The 22,657-nt window shown below is 36.9% G+C and overlaps 1 protein-coding gene across 1 annotated transcript; it reads right to left on the reverse strand.

The window, feature by feature from the left end:
• Positions 1-1,917: 1,917 nt before the first annotated feature.
• On the reverse strand, positions 1,918-4,195 carry LOC104214093 (uncharacterized). The gene is made up of 7 exons (XM_009763708.2): positions 4,031-4,195; positions 3,341-3,873; positions 2,974-3,252; positions 2,757-2,862; positions 2,561-2,667; positions 2,340-2,422; positions 1,918-2,237 (listed from the first exon to the last, which is right to left on the reverse strand). The coding sequence occupies exons 1-7, from the start codon at positions 4,193-4,195 to the stop codon at positions 1,918-1,920; spliced, it is 1,593 nt and encodes a 530-aa protein (XP_009762010.2).
• Between the last annotated feature and the right edge of the window lie 18,462 nt (positions 4,196-22,657).

Consider the following 22,657-nt stretch of genomic DNA (forward strand, 5'->3'; position numbering starts at 1 on the left):
CTGCAAACGTCGAAACAGAACAACAAGAGGAAAATAGGAAGCATCTTCGGACAACAAAATTTACTAACTAGTCCCAACTTAAGTAATTGCAATTTATATATAGTTATCGTTAATGTCAAATTTGAAAAGGGAAGTATATCACGAAACATTTGAAAATGGACCAAATAATACAGATATCAAAAGGAAATAGAGAGTGAAAGTATCAAAAGTTGAAATTTTGGTGTTGCCAAACTATTCTTGTTAGACATTAATTAAGCTTGAGAACTAGTTTCCAGAAATTACTCATTTGTAGAGCCGTTTTCTACCGTGTAAGAGTTGATCTTATTTCTATTATATGGTCGTACTCTGGGCAGGAAAAACTTTGTAGCATGCTAAAGATGTATTGAAGAATTGGCCTAATGTGGATGTGGTGAAACTTCAAAAGTCCAGTGGTGTTGCATCAAGGAATGCAAAAGTACGGTAGAAAGCAAGGGGCTACATAATATAGGTACAGATTTCCTTATAGATTAGTAATAAAGAGAGTTAGGAGTTAGTCACACTCACAGTTCATGCACTGGAACATGAACACTTGCTTTAAGGTCCATTTTTAAATGTTTCCTGATATACTTCCCTCTTCTCCAGTTCTCAAGCTTTTTATTCTTCTTCTTTCTATGTTTCCTTAAGGGCCAATCACTATAATATGGCTAAAGGAAAATTAGCTTTAGTTGAAATGGTGGTGTTTCTTTTGATTTTGCATCAACAGTATGTATTGTGAACGCCACCAATTACAAGGGAGAAGAAGAAGCTGACAGACTAATATCTTTGCCAAGTCAACCGAAGGCAGAAAAGCTTTCAGTTAGCTTTTCTGATATAAAGGGACGTAAGTGCTCAAAATATCTTGGATTTACCCATCAAGGAGATTGAAACATCTATATGATGCAATCATATCACGCTACCTAGATAATATATGATGCTTTTAACCCGACGCTAACATGCTTTTATATTTTTCAAAACCTGATGCTTTTATATTTCAGTTAGCTTCACAGGTAAAAAGTATATTTAGTACACCAAATGATAAATAGTGTTCCAATACATACAGTGAAGCTTATAAGTCCTCCGAAATAATCATTAGTCCCATTGCCTACTGAAACAGAGGAAAAAGTTAACAACAATCTTTTGTGTTTAATAGTTGCTCCTACTTCAATCTAAAAATAGTGGTCAGGTGCAGTAGTCCATTTTCCTACTGTATAAAACCAATTCAAGATAAGTAGTGTTTTAGAAACATGGAGAGTGAACATAAATATTTCACCTTTAGTTCAGAAATATTTACCTCAGTGCCACCAGCAGAACTATTCAACTCATTAGATTGCTCATCATGTGCTTGATATTCAAAGAAGTTTCAACTATCCATTAACTGCTCAATATAAGGCTGGGCTGCAGAGTGGTTTTGACCATCCATCAACTGCTCAATATAAGGTCGCACATCTTCATCATCATCTTGTTCAATTATCAGTCGCTTGCGACCTCTAGTTTGCATAGTTCCTTCTCTAAAATAAAGAAATTATCTAGTTGTATTAAGTTATACTAGTACCAGATTAAATCCAACAGATCAGCAAGTCATATACAAAGCAAGAGGAAACATCATCCTTATCTCAAGATGTGAAAAAAATTAGCGATTCATGCATACAAACACAACATTGTAATAAATATTGTTTTAGATATAAGAGTTATTGATTAACTACGAAAACATTATCCCGTGACAATACTACCTTAGCATATCACAATTTAATGGATACAATAAGCAATATAAGGTAAAAAAAAGCACAACGAATTCACTCAAAAATCCAATATTTGAATTTCTGAAGTAAAAAAATAACTAAACCTTAGAAGTTCTTAAATAACACTTGAAAGAAAAATATTCTATAAGTTCCAACTATCTTATGTAGAATCACATTCATTTTCAATGTCATTTCCTCCCTCAACATTAGCTTCACCATCATTTAGAGAAGCTTGAGAATGTGCGTTTGTATCAATAACAATCCCACCGACACCACTTCTTACCCAATCATTATACTCATCTTCGAGAACATGAGCATTTTCTAAGAGAGCCAAGTCAGTGGCATCATTCTGTATTGATGACTCAAACTGCAAACTATTTTCCTCTCCCATATTAAAAATATCTCGAGGTTTATTTAACCTAGGGACAAACCATTCATGATCTTGAGCATCTTGTACAAATATTACTTGTTGAGCTTGTTCTGCAAAAATAAAGGGCTCATGACGTTCTCAAATGCCAGAGTCTGTTAGGTGTGAGAAATTCACATGTATGAAACCCAAGTCATCTTCCTTAACTCCTCTACCTTTAGTTACATCAACCCAATCACACTTAAATAAGACAACCTTAAATTTTTCATAGTAGTTTAACTCCACAATATCATTCAATCTGCCATAATATGTGATATTTGCAGACTTTGGAGCATTGTCACGTGTACTTGCATAACTTTTAGTCTTTGAAACGACCATAACACCACTATTTTGCGTCACTTTGAATTCTTCACTTTGTTTCGTTCAAAGTCGATACCCGTTATTTACATCGAATGCAGTGAATCTTTTTGCAATGTAACTCGGCCCTTGTGCAAGGACTTTAACATCTTTTAAGATCTTAGATGTGGCTTCCAACTCCTTTACCTAACCAAATAGAAGATACAACTATAAATGTGGATATCTGTACAAGGACAATAATTTAACATAACCAATGACTTAGTCCTACTACTTACTTGCTCCTTGAACCACTTATGAAATGTATCGAAATGCACACAGTCAAGTTGATGTTGTGTCACACGACGCTTACGATGTGATCTCTTGATTTCAGCAATATGTTCCCTATTCATGTAACTCGCACATATCAATTTTTTAATTAAATAAGTAATATAAATATATTAAATAATAAATATAACACTTACTTTTTATAATTCTCAACCACTTATGACTCACAATTGAAAATGCCGATATGCTTGCAGCCATGTTTTCTCATCCAACTCAAATACATCTACTCCACCGTACGGCTCCCCAACAATTGGAAAAAGACATTCTTCTTTACTATTCTCATGATCAATCCCATCACCGCATTTTTTTGAACAATAAGACCTTGAATCTCCACCCTCCAAATATCGTGAACAAAATACCATACACTCATTTGCTGTGTATGCTTCTGCTATTGAACCTTCTGGACATGCACGATTACGAACATATGATTTTAAAGTACCCAAGAACCTATGAAATAAAATAATGGTATTAGTTTGATGTCATAATATTTAACAACTAAAGATATATGATAAAGATTCAGTAATATTCTTGATACCTCTCAATTGGGTACATCCAGCAATAATGTACCGGCCCCGCATGTTTAGCCTCGGTTGCCAAGTGAATAACCAAGTATATTATAACAGTAAAGAATCCTAGGAGGAAACGTTTCTCCATAGTAGACAATGTTTCTGGAATATTTTCTTCAAGTAACTTTAACTCTTCTAGTTTTAGTTCTTTGCTACACAGAACACGAAAGAATGTGCATAGTTCAATTAAAATGGAACTAACTCTTTTATCTACTGATCTCCGCAAGGCAAGAGGAAGAAGTTCTTGCATTATAACATGACAATCATGAGTGTTTAGCCCAGATATATTTCGTTTGAGAAAGCAACGTGAGATATTAGACGCATAGCCATCTGGAAACTTGGCATTTTGTAGAACTTCATAAAATAACTCCTTTTCATTCGGAGACATTGTGAAAAACGTAGCTAGAAGATATGCTCTCCTACTAGCTCGATATTGAGGCCATAAACTTGGCCTTATTTTCATCTCCTTCAAGTCCAATCGAGCTTCTAAGTTGTCTTTAGACTTTTTACCAAGATCCAATAATGTATAAATTAAGTTATCACTCACATTCTTTTCTATGTGCATCACATCAAGATTATGGCGCACCAAGTTTGACTTCTAATAAGGAAGATCGAAAAAATACTCCTTTTTTCCATGTGTTTTTCATGACCCCACTTACCTCTTCGCTTGACTGGCAGAGAGTAAATTTTATATCTTTAACTTGATTCAGCACTAGTAACCCAGATACTGGACATGGTGCAGGCCTTGATTCTTTAGTCCCGTCAAACGATTTTGCATCATTCCGATATTTGTGTCCCGACTTCAAGAAGCGTCGATGCCCCATGTAACAAAACTTTCTACCATGTCTGAGCCTTCTAGATTGAGTGTTTATGTTACAAGAAGGGCATGCAAACCGACCGTAAGTGCACCGTCCAGAGAGAGTACCATATGCTGGAAAATCATTTATAGTCCACATGAGAGCTGCTCGCATTAGAAATATATCCTTAGTAGATGCATAGTATGTTTCTACCCTAACATCCTATAATTCATTCAACTCTTCTATTAAAGGTTGCAAAAAGATATCAATATTATTGCCAGGTGCTTTTGGTCCAGGAATAAGTAACGACAGTATGAAGAACTCTTGTTTCATGCACATCCATGGTGGACGATTATATGGCATTAAAATCACTAGCCATGTACTGTGAACAGTTCACATTGTGCCAAATGGATTAAACCCATCAGAAGCTAATCCTAGGTGCACATTGCGTGGATCTCCAGCAAATTTGGGATATTTACTATCAAAAAGTTTTCCAGGCTTCAGAATCTGCAGGATGCCGTAGAACTCCATCTTTGTTGCGCTCTTCATGATCCCATCACATTGTTTTAGATGTTTCTGAAGACATAAACAATCTCTGAAGTCTTGGTTTTAAAGGAAAATACCTTAGGACCTTGGCTGGAATTTTTCTAGCATTATTATTCCATCTAGAAGCCCCACAAATTTTGCATTCATTGACATTCTTATTAGCGAACTCTTTCCTAAAAATCATGCAATCGTTGGGACAAGCATGAAGTGTTTCATACTTTAAGCCCAAGACTTCAACTATCTTTTTGGTCTCATAGAAAGAATGAGGTAAGTTTTCTCCTTCAGGCAATGCATCTTTCAAAATTCCAAGCAGAGCATTAAAAGATTCATTTGACCACTTGAACATGCATTTTGTGCGATACATATGCAGCAAAAAGGACAGTTTGCTAAACTTCTTACATCAAGGATATAATTCTTCATTTGTCTCATTCATGAGCTGTTCAAACTTATCCACCTCTTGATGGGGGTGATTTCCAGATGGATGAGTCGTACTCTCTTGTAAGTTTTGCTCTATGCCACATGTTTCACTAACGTCAGTATCCATGAATTGTGTAATACCTCCAAATGCATCATGTATCATTCCTCTCATATCATTACTCCTTTGAGTTGACTGGCTACAGTTATTTGCTCGAGCATTGTTTGATCCATTTAAAGACTCCCCATGACAAAACCAAGTATCATATGATGGTATAATACCATTAATAACAAGATGATCATATGCTATAGCCCGATTTACTTGATGGACGAGCACACACTCCGTACAAGGACATACAATTTTTTCTCCTTCTTGTTTATCAGAAAAGGCATGATTTAAAAAATCATCTACTCCATCTAAATATTCTTTCCTAACTCTATCACAATACATCCATCTTTTATTTCTAGGATTGTCCATGGCGTTAAAGATTGTCATGCCCCGAACTTGGGGGAGCGAGACCGGAACCCGGTGCCTTACCTATCCTTGTGTACCAACTTGCAACTAAGGAACTCTGAACATATGATGTCATACTTTTGGCCATGGGCCACATTGCAAGATGACAACGAATGCTGACTAAATATAAATATAAAGCATGGCCAACAAGGACGTCATATTTATTACAACTGACAAACCAACCAAATATACATACAAGGCCTGAAAGCCCAACATACTGCACTAACTGACAAGATATGTCTACAAGCCTCTACTAATGGATATACTGTGATCGGAACAGCTATCTGACCTACTCATGGCATATATACGTATATATACAAGATATACATAAGGCTCTAGACCCAAAAACTCCGAAAGGCATGGAGCTTACCGATTAAGCTGAGCTCGGGAAACACTTATTGAAGAGGCTTATTCATCTGTCTGTCTGACCTGCACTCATGAAATGCAGCGCCCCCAGAAAAGGGACGTCAGTACGAAATAATGTACTGAGTATGTAAGGCAATATACTGAAAGCTGAAACTGAACTGATAATATAATAACTACAAGTAGCTGGAAGTCAAAGGTAATCTGAAGATATGCTTACCTGCTGATACTGACTCAATTCTCTCAATATAGTAATTAAAATAGTTGTCCGGCCTTATAAGGCTCGGTATACATATATATCTGCTCTGCCGTAGTAGGCTCGCTCATAAGCGCTCGGCCATACTAGGCTCTGTATCTCGACCAACTAGGCTCTCTCATAAGCGCTCGGCCACAGTAGGCTTGGTATATATATAACTGCTCTGCCATAGTAGGATCGCTCATAAGCGCTCGGCCATACTAGGCTCTGTATCTCGACAAACTGGGCTCGCTCATACGCGCTCGGCCACAGTGGACTCGGTATATAACTTACCCTCTGATCAGATGTTGCCCAATAGGGGCCTGCCCATCGATTATAGCTCAATGGTAATGAAAATACTTTTAATACTGTACATATGTAACTTCTCTGCTCTCTTGACTGGAAGAAGAAAATACTCAACTGAATATGAAATCCCGATAAGAAGAATATTGTAACTTACAACACTAGAAAAATATATGCAATTTGCGAGACTAGCAAAATATACGTAAATTCTGGGATATGAATGTAATAACGAGATCATGCCAAATGAAAGAAGAGCTTAGCCTTAACATACCTGGAGTGTGGAATATCCGTATGATATTCTTGGAAAAATTGCACCGTATTCCCTTAGTATCGCAAAATCACACGTTAACTTAAGATGCTAGGAAATTAAATGCTCCATCGTGTGTTATTTTAATCCATGAAAGAGATATCTAATCGTTCTAACCATTTCCATGTTCTTGTATTAGCATATTAAAGAGCTAGTTGCATCTTCAAGTGACTGAAGTTGGTTGTTGCTGAGATCTAAGACTTGAACCCACAAAAGTTTCTCCATTGACCCAATACGTGAAGTGAGAGATCATTAAGCCATAGACAAAAATTATTATTTTTTTGAAGAAGACGGATCCCTATATTTACAACAGTGCTTTAGAAACAATCCTTGATTGGAGATTATCTATTTCAGAAGTACAATACTAGAATTTCTAAATTATTAAAATTGATTCCTACTTTACCTATCACAAAGTCACTAATAAAATTAGTGGCCATCAAAGAATTTAGGAATTATAATCTTTGGTGCATGGGATCATGTGTACAAATTTGTTGCCACATTTCAATTTGGGTCATGAGTCATTTTGTTGTTTTTGTATTGGCTTGGAACTAATTATAAATTTTTATCCACTTATTAGTTAACCGGGTAATGTTTCATTACCCGGTAATTAATTTATTACCCGCATAATTTAAAAATTATCATAAATTACTTAAAATTCTATTTATTTTTAAAATACTTCATATATACCTTATATATTATACTACCGTGGTCATATGGTACCTTGCATGGTACTAGTTCATAATTATCGGGTATTATCGCTCGACCCATATTTTATTCCAAATTGACCACTTCTAACAAAACTTGTTTTCGTTAATCCGTGTACCCCTTTATCCTTCATAACACTTATTTATCGCTTGTTATAAATAGTATAAGTACGTTAACGTTAAAATGATCTCATTCCCGATTCTATGTCGGTTAACTGAAAACGAAATCTTTAACGTACAATACTTCAGGGTGCAACATCGTTGTAACTTAATATTGTGAAATGTGACATCATTGTAATGTAATACTGCGGGACGTGACATCTCACTTCCAGGTTCTCATTAACTTATTCATGGCATATTTTCATGTACAAAAATATGGGGTGTAACATCATTCCCCTCTTTGGAACATTCGTCCTCGAATGTTGCTTGATGCGCTTATCGTTCTCATATCCCATAGCTCTTATGAATACTTTAGTAGTCCTCTTGCCATCTAGGCAACTGTTCTGCGAATAATTCCAAAGGCCAGGGTATTCCCCCCTTTTAGGCCTCTTTCCCATGCCATGACTTGTGATCAAATTCCTTCCAATCTCATAACTGTTGCTACCTCCCATCATGCAGCTTCTACGATACTGACCTTATAAGTGTGCTTATGCGACTCTCCTCTCCTTTTTCTCTAGTTTTTAACCAATCCTGAAGTTCTTCACTTTTTGTCAAACTTACGAATATTGCTATATCTTATTTATCCATTCGTATGACTTTACTGCATCTACATAGGTCATACTATACCATAACTCTTACCTCGACTTCTCATTACTGAGGTCTGCTACCAAATTTCAGGTTACTTTTTTTGCTTATCCCATACGTATAAATCTATGTCCTCTAATGCTTTCACATTACTGTTCATCTTAAGAATGACGGCCTAATCTCTTCTCTTACTTTATAACTTTTATCCATCCATTGTTGATTCACCTCAATTTTAATCCATAATCCACCCCTGATAACTTAAACGTTTATGTAATATTGTTGCTAGGATTTACGTTTTATTGGGGAACATCTGAAATGATTAGATTGATCCACCCGGGGTGATACCCTGCTTTCATAACCGTATCTCATGGTATCCTAATGTGATTTAGCTTGCGTGGGTATTTTAATCCTGTCCAATTCATGAGATCCCTTTCTTTTATTCAGCAGATCATTACTCAATCGAAGGCCCAAACGTTATTTTTTTTCTTCTATAATAATTACACCTTCATTCTATTAATAGGGCAACATTCTATTTCTTCTGAATGTTATTAGTCTTAGACTCCTTTGAATTCATTCAGGCTATACTGAACTTTTTATAACTTAGAGAAACCATTAGCTTTCTTGTTTTCATGGGTTTCAATCCCGAGGACTTATCCGTTCTCGTCACCCTTCCACTTGCCTTTCCTCATCCTTATTCATGTTTCATTAAAACTTTGTCGCTCTACTATACTTTAGCTTGGGATCTGTACATATCTATTTATTCTATCCGCGGCCTTCCTTCAACTTGCTTGCACCATATATTTTCTTATGTTGTTCTAGAACATCAAGCGAGACATCACATCGTCTCTAACTATCCTTTACTCTCATAATCAGGCTTTTCGATACCTAGACCATAGGCTGGAAGATATGCTACTGACGTCGCTGCTATTATTCCTGGATATTGAACCCCTGTGCTTATAGCCTTCTATCTGAAGTATGGACTATTCACGATCTTCTGCCTTTAGGTATCTCGTACATTGTTCACCTTTACCTTACTTACCTTAAACTCTCGGATCATATCTTCTATCTCTTTCATAACCTCCCTTCCACCTAGGTGTAATTCACATCCATAACTTGAAGCTCTATTATAATACTCGCACCTATGGTGCATACACAATCCGGTGGGAGATTCGTACTGACTTCTTATGATGCTGGTACTTCTTCTAACTGGCTTCCTTGTAGAGCCATTATAGATTATGGTCGTTGTGTTATTTCTCTTGAAAGTCTAATATTAAGAGCGATTCTGTCATGTTCTCAAGCACACTTCTATAATTTTTCTAGGTCCAATAATCAGACTCCTGATTTACTTAGGTGATGTAATTCTTTAGTTTCCTTTTCCTTCTGATTAGCCTTTACGTAGGCTTAAGCTATCTTCCGATTTATGGCTCATGGTATTGGTTATTACTTTAGCCTTTCATAGGCATTGAGGGATATCCATGGTGCAATCTTCTAACAATTCAATCCTTTGTCTATGTCCTGAGCTCAATTCTTTCTTTTAACTTATATTGGAGTCTTCTATGGTTGTATGATAATCAACAAATATGCTGCCTGGTCAGCCTGGATAATGCTACAAATTCTTGAGTGTATCCATAACGTAGTAACTCAAGATCATTGATTGAATAATTCCTTTCATTCCATCTCAGCTTTCTTTAAACGTGTGCAATTACTTTTCCTGGTCTTTCTTCCCCTTGTTGTATCCTTACTTAGCTTATCTTAGTGCCCACACCTGCCAGAGTTTTCATACAACTCATATGATCTTGAGTATTAGTTTTATTCTTACTTTCCGTTCATTAGCCACGGTAGGTGCCATTTTCCTTGGGATGCTTACAATGTTGTTACGAGATTGTTATTACACGACCATTTCCTCTCTAGTTTGTTGTGCTTAGGTTGAAGTCTTCTTTCTTATCTCCTCAGCTAGTCTTTCATTGTAGTATTTAGAGAGAACCCTTGACTCTCATAAAGCTGTGAGCTTATTACGGACCCCCTTTTTTATGTCCTTACTTGCCTATAATCATTTGTAGTTGCTTACTTCCATGTCTTTGTGCTTGTATGGTTGCTTCTGAACTGATATTTTGGCTGTCTTCCTAGTAGCACTCTTTTTATTTCTGTAACACTCATATAGTACCTTTTTAACTTCTCCAACTACTATATGAATATATCTCAAGTATTACAATGTCATAACTGCGGGGCTGAATTCTCCATGCTGGAGTTTACTACATTTATCTTGCATGATCTGCTGATTTGTGTTTAACTTCTTCTCTAGTCGTGACTAGGCTCTTCCTGAATCAACTACTAACTACTCGTTAGCCCACTCTCATGTCAATATTCCGCGAAATCTTTCTTGGATATTTCCTTTGTCTTAACTTATGCCTCGCACCGACTCCTTTTTTATTAATAACATCTCGGGTAGGGACTCTTACTTCCTCTCATTGACGTCGTGTTGGCATAATGTTCTAGAATTATATCATGTACATAGGAGCTAAATAAGTGTAATCTAATTCCTTATTCGTTTTTATCGCATCCTTCCTTTATCATTCCATATTTCCCCTTTTAGAGGAGTACTAAGACTTGGAGCTATGACGACCTTCCTACAGATGTTTTTTTCTTCATCTTTGATATCCTTTCACGTCATCAACGACCCTTACTCACCTTACGACATTCCTTCTATACCAAGGATGACAAATCCCTTTACTCGCGAGGGTGACACTTAATGTAACTGGTACATATAGTCCCTTAAGCTTAACTTTGCTAACATTGCTTGCTTTAGGGAAGTGACTTCTTGAATGAAAATCCTCTAAATTTCTCATGAACCTTCTTCTGTTGTCCGTCCTATTATTGCCGGAATACGATATGAAATTCTTATGATGCCGATTATTATGAACTCACTCAATCTCTATTTCATGTTTAGTTTATCTTGTTCACCAATCCATACTGGCTTCTATTACTCTGGGGTCTAACTTTTCCTTTTGGTGATTGCGTCAGAGTTGCGAACTTATTTCTCGAAGTGAGGATATGACTTTATGGCCTATATTCTTTCATTGTCTCAAGGCCTGTCATCTTTTGTCTTTCCCCTCACTTGACTGTAAATTCTGTAATACTGTCATCATTTTTTTTGACATACCATTAACATCTGTGTATCATATCTTACTCATAATGCTTCATCAACTCTATTCTCATCTCCCGCTAATTATCTATGTCTACTGCTTTATTCTAAAAACTCGAACAAAACTTTCTTTTGCCTTTGGATCCCCTTGCTCCATCCCTTTGCTCTTTCAATTGCCTAGCATTCTTTCTTTATTGGGGCGGGATCCACACTAAGATAATATTTATTCCTTCAAGGCTAGAAGTGCTCATATCTAGCTTTAATATTTTAGGGTGCACCATCTAGGTGTCTCACAAGGAGATCTACTAGCATACTTGCAATATCCTTCGGAAATGTCAACTAACACAAACAATTCATCTATCATATCTTCTTATACTACTTCTATTAATCCCCATAGGGCATATCTAGAATGGGTGCGACCAATTGTATATACCTCTGTTACTGTTGAATATAACTCGAAAATCTTATGTTCCTCTGCCTCATTATAAACGTTGTTAACCTCCATTAATTGGGCGCCTCGTACCCTTCTTCACCTTGCTTCTTTTACTTCTTAAAAGCATTATTTTTTACTATAAAGGTGGATAAATATTCTTGCCTTAAGGTCCCTTATCAAGAGGCTTACACCTTTCAACACACTCATGATCTGCTAAAGACCTCACATTTATTTATCGTAGGCATCATACAAGAATCCAATTCCTATGACTCTGCTCTTCCACAACTATCTCTCTTTCAAAACCTTCTTTCTGGATATAGGTATCGTCTTAATACGAATAAAATTGAATTTCGGAACTTGGATTCTTATAAGTGAGCTCTACCACACGATCTAGAGTAAGAAGAAAGAGTGACAATCCTAAATGCCCTGTAGCCTCTTGCTTATAAGTGTGGTGCATGACACACCCATAAACAAGACTCTACTAGACACGACTTGTAGACTCTCTAGGACAGAACTGCTCTGATACCACTTTTGTCATGTCCCGAGCTTGGGGGAGCGAGACCGGCACCCGGTGCCTTACCTATCCTTGCATACCAACTTGCAACTAAGGGACTCTAAACATATGATGTCATACTTTTGGCCATGGGCCACATTGCAAGATGACAATGAATGCTGACTAAATATGAATATAAAGCTTGGCCAACAAGGCCGTCATATTTATTACAACTTACAAACCAACCAAATATACATACAAGGCCTGAAAGCCCAACATACTGCACTAACTGACAAGATATGTCTACAAGCCTCTACTAATGAATATACTATGATTAGGGGTGTTCACAGTTCGGTTTGGCCGGTTTTTTATTAAAACCAAAACCAAACCAATTTAATCGGTTTTTAAAATTTTAAAACCAAACCAAACCAAATTAAATACAAACCATCGGTTTGATTGTTGTTGGTTTGGTTCGGTTTAGTTCGGTTTTTCGATTCTTAGTAAGCTAATGATAAGTCGATAATAGTAAAACAACGCTAGACAACAATATGAAAATAATTTGCTAATTTATGCTTTTCTTATATATTTCTTTCAGAACTGAAAGTTTATTTACCTATTTATATGAAAAGAATGAACAAAAAACAAACTAAAAGTTTGCTTTCTCAAGCTTTAGCCATTGTTGTCTTGCAATTTGAATTTGCTTTCTTTACTCTTGTGGTGGTTTTTTTAACTATTCTGTTAGGTAAAAGTATGTGCGGAGAGTTAGACAATTAGAGTCTCTTAATGAAAAGAAAATTGGTCGAGTCCTATTATTTTGGGCTTGGGCAATCTTTTAAGATATAAAAGGATAAACCAAAATTGAAAATAACAATTAAAATGCATAAAATATTTAAAATTATTTACAAAAGATATTATATTGTATATAAATAATTATTACATTTTGTATATAATTAGTCGGTTTGGTTCGGTTTATTTTTCGATTTTTTAAAATAGAACCAAAACCAAACCAAATATTATCAGTTTTTAAAATTTAAAACCAAAACCAATTCAAATCAAGAAAAATATCGGTTTACTTAATCAGTTTGATTCGGTTTGGATCGATTTTTCGTCAAACCGTGAACACCCCTAACTGTGATCGGAACGGCTATCCGACCTAATCATGACATATATACATATATATACAAGATATACATAAGGCTCTAGACCCGAATACTCCGAAAGGCATGGAGCTTTCCGATCAAGCTGAGCTCGGGCAATACTTATTGAAGAGGCCTACTCGTCTGTCTGTCTAACCTGCACGCATGAAATGCAGCACCCCCAGAAAAGGGACGTCAGTACGAAATAATGTACTGAGTATGTAAGGCAATATACTGAAAGCTGAAACTGAACTGATAATATAATAACTGCAAGTAGCTGGAAGTCAAAGAGAATCTGAAGATATGCTTACCTGCTGATACTGACTCAATTCTCTCAATATAGTAATTAAAATAGTTGTCCGGCCCTTTAAGGCTCGATATACATACATATATATATATATATATATATATATATATATATATATATATATATATATATATATCTGCTCTGCCATAGTAGGCTCGCTCATAAGCGCTCGGCCATACTAGGCTCTGTATCTCGACCAACTGGGCTCGCTCATAAGCGTTCGGCCACAGTAGGCTCGGTATATATATAACTGCTCTATCGTAGTAGGCTCGCTCATAGACAGTCGGCCATACTAGGCTTTGTATCTTGACCAACTGGGCTTGCTCATACACGCTCGGCCACAGTAGGCTCGGTATATAACTTACCATCTGATCAGAGGTTGCCCAATAGGGGCCTGCCCATCGATTATAGCTCGATGGCAATGAAAATACTTTTAATACTGTACATATGTAACTTCTCTGCTCTCTTGACTAGAAGAAGAAAATACTCAACTGAATATAAAATCCCGATAAGGAGAATATTATAACTTACAACACTAGAAAAATATATGCAATTTGTGAGACTAGCAAAATATACGTAAATTCTGGGATATGAATGTAATGACGAGATCATGCCAAATGAAAGAAGAGCTTAGCCTTAACATACCTGGAGTGTGGAATATCCGTATGATATTCTTGGTCCCTTAGTATCACAAAATCACACGTTAACTTAAGATGCTAGGAAATTAAATGCTCCATCTTGTGTTATTTTAATCCATGAAAGAGATATCTAATCGTTCTAACCATTTCCACGTTCTTGTATTAGCATATTAAAGAGCTAGTTGCATTTTCAAATGACTGAAGTTGGTTGTTGCTGAGATCTAAGACTTGAACCCACAAAAGTTTCTCCATAGACCCAATACGTGAAGTGAGACATTAAACCATAGACAAAAATTATTGTTTTTTTGAAGAAGACGGATCCCTATATTTACGGCAATGCTTTAGCAACAATCCTTGATTGGAGATTATCTGTTTCAGAAGTACAATACTAGAATTTCTAAATTATTAAAATTGATTCCTACTTTGCCTATCACAAAGTCACTAATAAAATTAGTGGCCATCAAAGAATTTAGGAATTATAATCTTTGGTGCATGGAATCATGTGTACAGATTTGTTGCCACCTTTCAATTTGGTTCATGAGTCATTTTGTTGTTTTTGTATTGGCTGCCACGTTATGGACTTGGAAATAATTATAAATTTTTATCCACTTATTAGTTAACCGGGTAATATTTCGTTACCCGGTAATTAATCTATTACCCGCATAATTTAAAAATTATTATAAATTACTTAAAATTCTATTTATTTTTAAATACTTCATATATACCTTATATATTATACTACCGTGGTCATATGGTACCTTGCATGGTACTAGTTCATAATTATCGGGTATTATCGCTTGACCCATATTTTATTCCAAATTGGCAACTTCTAACAAAACTTGTTTTCGTTAATCCGTGTACCCCTTTATCATTCATAACACTTGTTTATTGCTTGTTATAAATAGCGTGAGTACGTTAACGTCAAGATGATCTCATTCTCGATTCTACGTCGGTTAACTGAAAACGAAATCTTTAACCTACAATACTTCAGGGTGCAACATCGTTGTAACTTAATATTGCGAAATGTGACATCACCATAATGTAATACTGGGAGACGTGACATCTCACTTCCGGGTTCTCATTAATTTATTTATGGCGTATTTTCATGTACGAAAATATGGGGTGTAACAAAGATATTCTTATCTTTTGTATAATTGCTGCAAGAGCTAAAAATTCATTAGTAAAAAGGAGGAATTAACAAAAATGTAGTTCAAATATATAAAATAATCATCCGCGAAAAGCCGCGAACAGTGAAAATGATACATAACACTTAGGACTCCTAAAAGAAATAGGCCCAATCCATAACATAACATATCATACACTAAATCAGTCTAGTACCAGATGTCAAGTATTGATCCCACAAGGAAGGCATAACAGGAAATGTCTTCCTGATCATCTCCCTAATAGATAACATTCAAACTACCAAAATTACTGAACATTAATCCATTGCATTAAACCAATTCAGATATAAATCATAAAATATACTTTTGGGGTAATTTTTGCAACAACTAAATGTTGAAAACAAAGGTATTATATGGAATATTGATGGACGTGAGTTGAAAACAGAGGTGTAACCTGAAGCTGCATTACATGTGCTAGATAAATCTGGAAATCATTTTAATGTAGCAGATGTTCGGACTAATGAGAAAAGGCAAGTTGAAGCGGAAAATACAGATTTAAGAGAATGCAAATCAATCAATTTTATCATGAATAAATTATTGTACAACAAAGAACAAAGTTCTGTATATACTCGTTTATCTCATTCTTCTATTCTATCTATTCTCAGTTATTCGATACTACTATTTTTTTTTTCAAATTTCACTTCGAATAGATACTTTTAGTGTTCAAATATAAGTAAAAGATTATTCTGATCATTTCATACCTTCACGCGGACAAACTAACCAGTTGCAAAATATTTTGCGAACCTTTTAGCCGCTAAAACTCTTCTTTGTAATGAGGTAAAAATCAGTAATAAGCCTAATAATGCACTAAATCACCAACTAACAATAGAGTAATATATATATCACCAACTAACAATAGAGTAATATATATATATATATATATATCATACTTGGGCAAAAAGTTTGAACATGGTTGAATTCATATCTCGACTACCGGCATTCAACTAAAACATCAATATGCATCAACTGACACTTAGAAAATTTCTGAAAAATCACAAAAATAACATTATCCTTGAAAACAGAGGAACCAATTCAAAAACAAGAGAGTAACAGAGGAGGAATCAATTTAATCAATCGACTATCAATCTAACAACAACCAAATATCACAAACGACTTAGTAAATAGAAAAGGCTATACTTTCGCTAATCCCAAAAGGCCGTAGTTGGATATCAAAAATCAAAAATCAAAATTGGAACCTGTTAAGCAAAAACTTCTGCCAATTAAGAGCAGAAATTAAAGGAGACAAAGGCTTTCTACAATAATTCTTGAAACCTACATAAAACAGAAGTTGAAGACGAATGAGAGGGAGAAGATTGACAGAGAAGACTGATAATAATCGAGCAGCATCAACCCAAAATTACATATAAGTCGATCGAGAACGACCTGGGATGGCCGGAGACCGTGGCAGGGCGGACGCTTTTGCAGCGATGCTGTTAACGCGCAGGTTTTCCATCGTTCTTCTGTATCGTTCTAATTACAAGCATCGTTCTGTATCATTCTAATTACAGGGTTTAGATTTTCCTATTGTTTTTTAAATTGTAGGGTTTTCTAATTGGAGAGAATGTAATTTATTGTCCCAAAAAATTGGAGGGAAAGATTGTACGAAGGGAAAGTTAAATTAATAAAAAATATAATTCAATTAGGGATTTTTAGTGGCAATTGTTTTTTATTGTCGTTAAAAATATATCTTTTACTGGCTAATGGTCATGTGCCGCTAATATTTTAGCTTAAATAATACATTAGTGGCAATTACCTAATTGCCGCCAAATACCTTTTTGTAATAATGAGGATCCACCCGGGTCTCCAAACCCCCGATAGTCACCATACAAGGCTGGTACATGTGATCCACAGCCACAATATAACCTATTTTTGAGAACTCCCGGTCTCCAAATCCATATAGCACACGAATCACCATATCTGATCCCGATTCCACCGTCCGAATATATAACTCACCTCTAATACCCAGTAATTCTACGAGGGATACTCCTATAATTCTTCTTTGCCACCAAGCAACCTCGAATATCAACAGTCAATCAAATAGGAGAGTGCCACAATACTAATGAAGTATCCTTAACTCAAACACATTGCCCTTTCTGAAATGTATACCCTCATCAAGCCGCACCAATTAGTGATATCATTTACCTAGTCATCTGAAACTGCCCATGCTGCATAAGAACTTATGTCCTCCATTCCAGAACCAAATTGTGACCTCACACATGCAAATCTCAACCCTACACAACATACCGCATATACCATGCCATCCTATGACAAAATGAGAACTTTATAATCCATTCCGAGCCACAAGCAACTACGTACTTCACTAGCCAAGAACTTTCCCATTCGATCCAATCTAGAAGAAAATTGCTATACATCACATGCTCCTCACTCTAGTAGAAATTATACATCTCTAACCGTGGTAGAAACCATCACGAACTCTTTGAATTCCATTTTCACAAAACCAAACCGTTAGGACTGAATCCTTCTAACTCAACCAAGCTACGCAAGTCACCAAAAACCCAAGAGTATTGCCACAAAACACCTGTAGAAACTCATTATCTCATAAGCACCCAAAGAACTAATCATATCCCTTACCATGTCGATTCGGCCTACTACTAAGTTGTCCTATTTATCCAAGTTACTTCTAAATTTCCTTCAAATTGATATTTCCCATTGCCATAATACCGCAATCCTCAACCCAGACTCACCACACAAGACTCAAGCATGAAACCACACCGTCTAAGGCAAATAAACCGCTGAATACTCTCTTAAATATTCCCCAAAGTATCACATTCAAAATACTTATCCTGAAGAGACTTCCTACGAATCTAAAGCCATTACCTTCACCTTCCTGATACTGATGTGTAGAATCCATAATGATATAGAAATGCCACAAGTCTTGACACCCTCCAATGTAAACCTCAATTTCTGGCCAAATACCCCTCCTAAAGATCTCCAATTATTACATATAAGTCTTGAATCCATTAAAACCATCCTCGGGAGTCATCCACTCTACTCAGGTTTCAATTAAACTGATCAACAGAATCGAACGACCTGTGCCTATTAGAACAGCAACACCTATGGAAGTCACCCCACCTTAATGCAACCAAACAAATTCTTGCTCTATGCACCGTACATCCTTCACTAATAATAACTCAAGTCATTCTGTAATTCTCATTCACCCATAAAAGATGACATATCCTTTATTAAAATTTCCTTTACTCGAGCCATCCTCGATCTCAACCCCTACAAGCCACAACTGATTCACTAGTATACCTCAAACTAAACCAATACAACACAGAATTGTGCAATCAACTAATCAATAGTGGACTCCCCCACTTGGCTCAAAGCCATAGGTCAAAACACACAGAACTCACAATTCCCACACTCTACTACTACCATAATACCATGGTGAGGTTAAACTAAATCCTTCATAAGTTCGTGCAACACAAACCATCTAGTACTTCAAATCATCTGCAAGTCTCACATTCATCCTCGTAATAGTCAAGACAACTCTCATACGCGATCCAAACTCAAACTGCAACACATATAATTCACTGGTAAAAGAGAACTTTCAACAAACAACATAGGGATCACACAACTTCAAAACACTCTGCAGGAGATAACCCACCTGCTCTGCCTCAAACTAACTTCTCTTTATACCCTTCCACCGCTATAAACATCACACAATTACCAAATCTTCCTGAGTCTGAACTCATATCGTAACATGAAATCTACTCCATTCCCAACTAGACCACATGAAAAGATCCTTCACACACCCATATCTCGGTGCTATACATCAAATCGCGATGGAAATCAAGCACTAAATAGTTCTTTCTACCCTCAAGTAGACCCTTCTCGTCTCAGTCAAATCATATGAACACATCTCGTAGTCACATCATACTCATCACATAGCCATCCAGTCATCACTTCCACTAATAGGGACACTACCGAACATATAAATCTAGAAGCACGTGCCCACATAATCAACACCTCAGCGCTCAAACTATAGGCAAAACCCGGCCTCAAGTCCTCCAGACTGGCCCCAACATCAACACACAAAAATTACATCTCGCCCTTCGATCAGGGGATCACAAGCCGTCGATGCACAACTGATACCGAGCGCTCATGCGTGCATACGAATGCGTGGAAGGAAGTCAAGGAATTAAGCTTCAAGCTGAATCAATGACGCACGATAAGAATTCAAGAATGTGAAGTTTATTTCCTAAAGGTTCTGTAACCTCTTGAAGATAAGTACAAACGTCTCTATACCGATCCGCGAGACTCTACTAAACCCGCTCATGACTCATGAGACCTATGTAACCTAGGCTCTGATACCAACTTGTCACGACCCTAAAACCGATCCGGTCGTGATAGCGCCCATCGTGAAATCAGACCAGCCAACTCATTTCCAAAACAAACCACATTTTTATTTAAAACTTAAGGAAAAATCATTTTTCAACAGAAATCCGATGAAGATATAAAATCAAGTTTAACAAAGTGGAAAAATACAAGCCCGACCTCGGGTGTCACTAAGTCATGAGCAAAATACTACACATGTTCGAAATAAACAAGACTAACATAGTCTCAGAATATCCAACAATATACTAAGAGGAAGATAAGGAAGGAGAAGGCGGAATTGTGACCGCCAGGCAGCTACCTCGCTATCTCCAAGGAAAGTCCACAACCGATATGACCAGCAACCGCTACCGTGACCCGAGATACCTAGATCTGCACACAAGGTGCAGGGGGTAATGTGAGTACACCAACTCAATAAGTAACAAGTCCAAACTATGGACTGATAGGTAGTGACGAACCAAACCTCAGCAGGTAATACAAATTAAACTGTACAGAAAAGTAAATATGCTTGCAGTTCAAGTAAAGAAAATCAACATTAAATAAATGCAGTCTGAATAGTATGGAGTATAAAGCTCAGGAAATATCTATGTACCAATGCACAGATAGCATGATCAATGTTCCGTGTACCTGCACTCTAGAGTGCTCAACCACTCGGTACTGTATATGGCCATCCGAACCAGGGAAGATACATCCTAGAATATATACACATCACTGACCATAGTCATCCAGTACCGAGGAAGGCCATTCCAGCCCTATGGATAAAATCCATCTCCAAGTATAAATACTTCGGACAAGATCCATGTCCAGGGAAGATCTATCCCTCAATATCATCAACTGGGCTCACTGGGGGTGTAAAGACTCTAGAGGGGCTTTTCTTAGCCCTAGTGCTATAATAAGCCAACGAAGGCATGTTCAATATCTCGCTGCGACATGTAGCCTGATCCCATACTGTCACTCAATATCAGGCTCTCGGCCTCACTTAGTCATCACTCTCCAATCTCATACCCACGGACTCAAAATGTCATGATACTAGCCCGAACAATGATATGATGTGTCAAATAACAATAATTGAGACTAACGCATGATATAATATGCATAAACAGGACTAAGTGCAGAATATCAATGAAACTAATGATATGACAGCAAGAAACGACCTCTCGGGTCTCAACGGTATTGGCCAAGCCTTAACATGATAATTAGCATAATTTACAGCTCATTAACTTAATCACATAATTACAACACAGATATCAGCAAGAAAGAGTCAGTAAGCAGTGCCATGAAATGATCCAAGCCACGATTCTCACGGTGCACACCCACACGCCCGTCGCTTAGCATTTGCGTTACCTAAATAGTAATCATAGAACATATAGTTCGGGGTTTCGAAACCTTAGAACTAAGTTTGGAAGCATTACTTACCTCAAGCCAAGCCAAACTCTAGCCCGCGATGCCCTTGCCTCTCGATTCAGCCTCCAAATGCTCCGACTCTAACCAAAATTAGTATATTATCATCAATATGCGCTAAAGGAATGAAACCCATACGAAAATTATCAAATTAGATTAAAAATCCTGAATTTGTTCAAACCCGCCCCCCCCTCCCGGGCCCACATCTCGGAATCCAACAAAAGTCACAAAACTAAAAACTCCTCTCACTCCCAAGTCCATACATACCAAAATCATCAAAATCGGACCTCAAATGGTCCCTCAAATCACCAATTTAAACTCTCCAATTTCAAGCCCTAATCCCTCAACTTTCTTCCCTAATTTCCACTAATATCATGATTAAACAATGAAAAAATCATCATAAACACAAATAATAAAGCCCAAGTAACTTAACCCATTGAAAATCCTTGATTCCTCTTGAAAATCACTGCCCAAAGCTCAAATCCCAGCCAAAAATGGTGAAGAATGACCAAAAATTCGTGAAGGAGCCTTTATATACACTCTGCCTAGCACTTTTGCATCTGCGGTCCCCATTACGCATTTGCGGGGCCGCATCTACGCAAAATCCTCTGCTTCTACGGAATTTTATTAAAAGGCATTTTCGTTTCTGCGGTTTCCTGACCGCACCTGCGGTCATCACATATGCGGGGACCCAACCGCACCTGCGACCTCTACTGTGCACCTGCGCTACATAACCGCTTCTGCAGACCTCGCACCTGCGGTCCCCAATTCGTAGGTGTAGAAATAACAGGAACAACAAAATCTGCAACATAACTCAAATTCCAAACTTCCCGTTAACCACTCAAAACCATCTCGAGGCCCTCGGGACCTTAACCAAACATACCGAAAAACCACATAGCATCATTCAAACTTAGTCGAGCCTTCAAATCACTCAAGACAACACCGAATCAACCACGGATTCAAGCCTAAGAACTTATAAACTTTCACATTCCACAAACGATGCTGAAACCTATCAAATCACCCCCGAAGGATCTGAAATTTTGCACACATGTCCCAAATGACACAACATACCTACTCAAATTTTTGGAATTCCATTTCGACCTCTATATCAATATTTCCACTGCCGATCGGAAACGCCAAATTTCCAATTTCGCCAATTCAAGATTAAATCTACCACGGACCTCCAAAATTCATTCCAGACACACTCCTAAGTCCAAAATCACCTATTGGAGCTAACCAATCATAAAAATCCAAATCTGAGATCGAATACTA

Source organism: Nicotiana sylvestris, chromosome 11 (genome assembly GCF_000393655.2).
Source record: "Nicotiana sylvestris chromosome 11, ASM39365v2, whole genome shotgun sequence".
NCBI classification, from domain to species: Eukaryota; Viridiplantae; Streptophyta; class Magnoliopsida; order Solanales; family Solanaceae; genus Nicotiana; species Nicotiana sylvestris.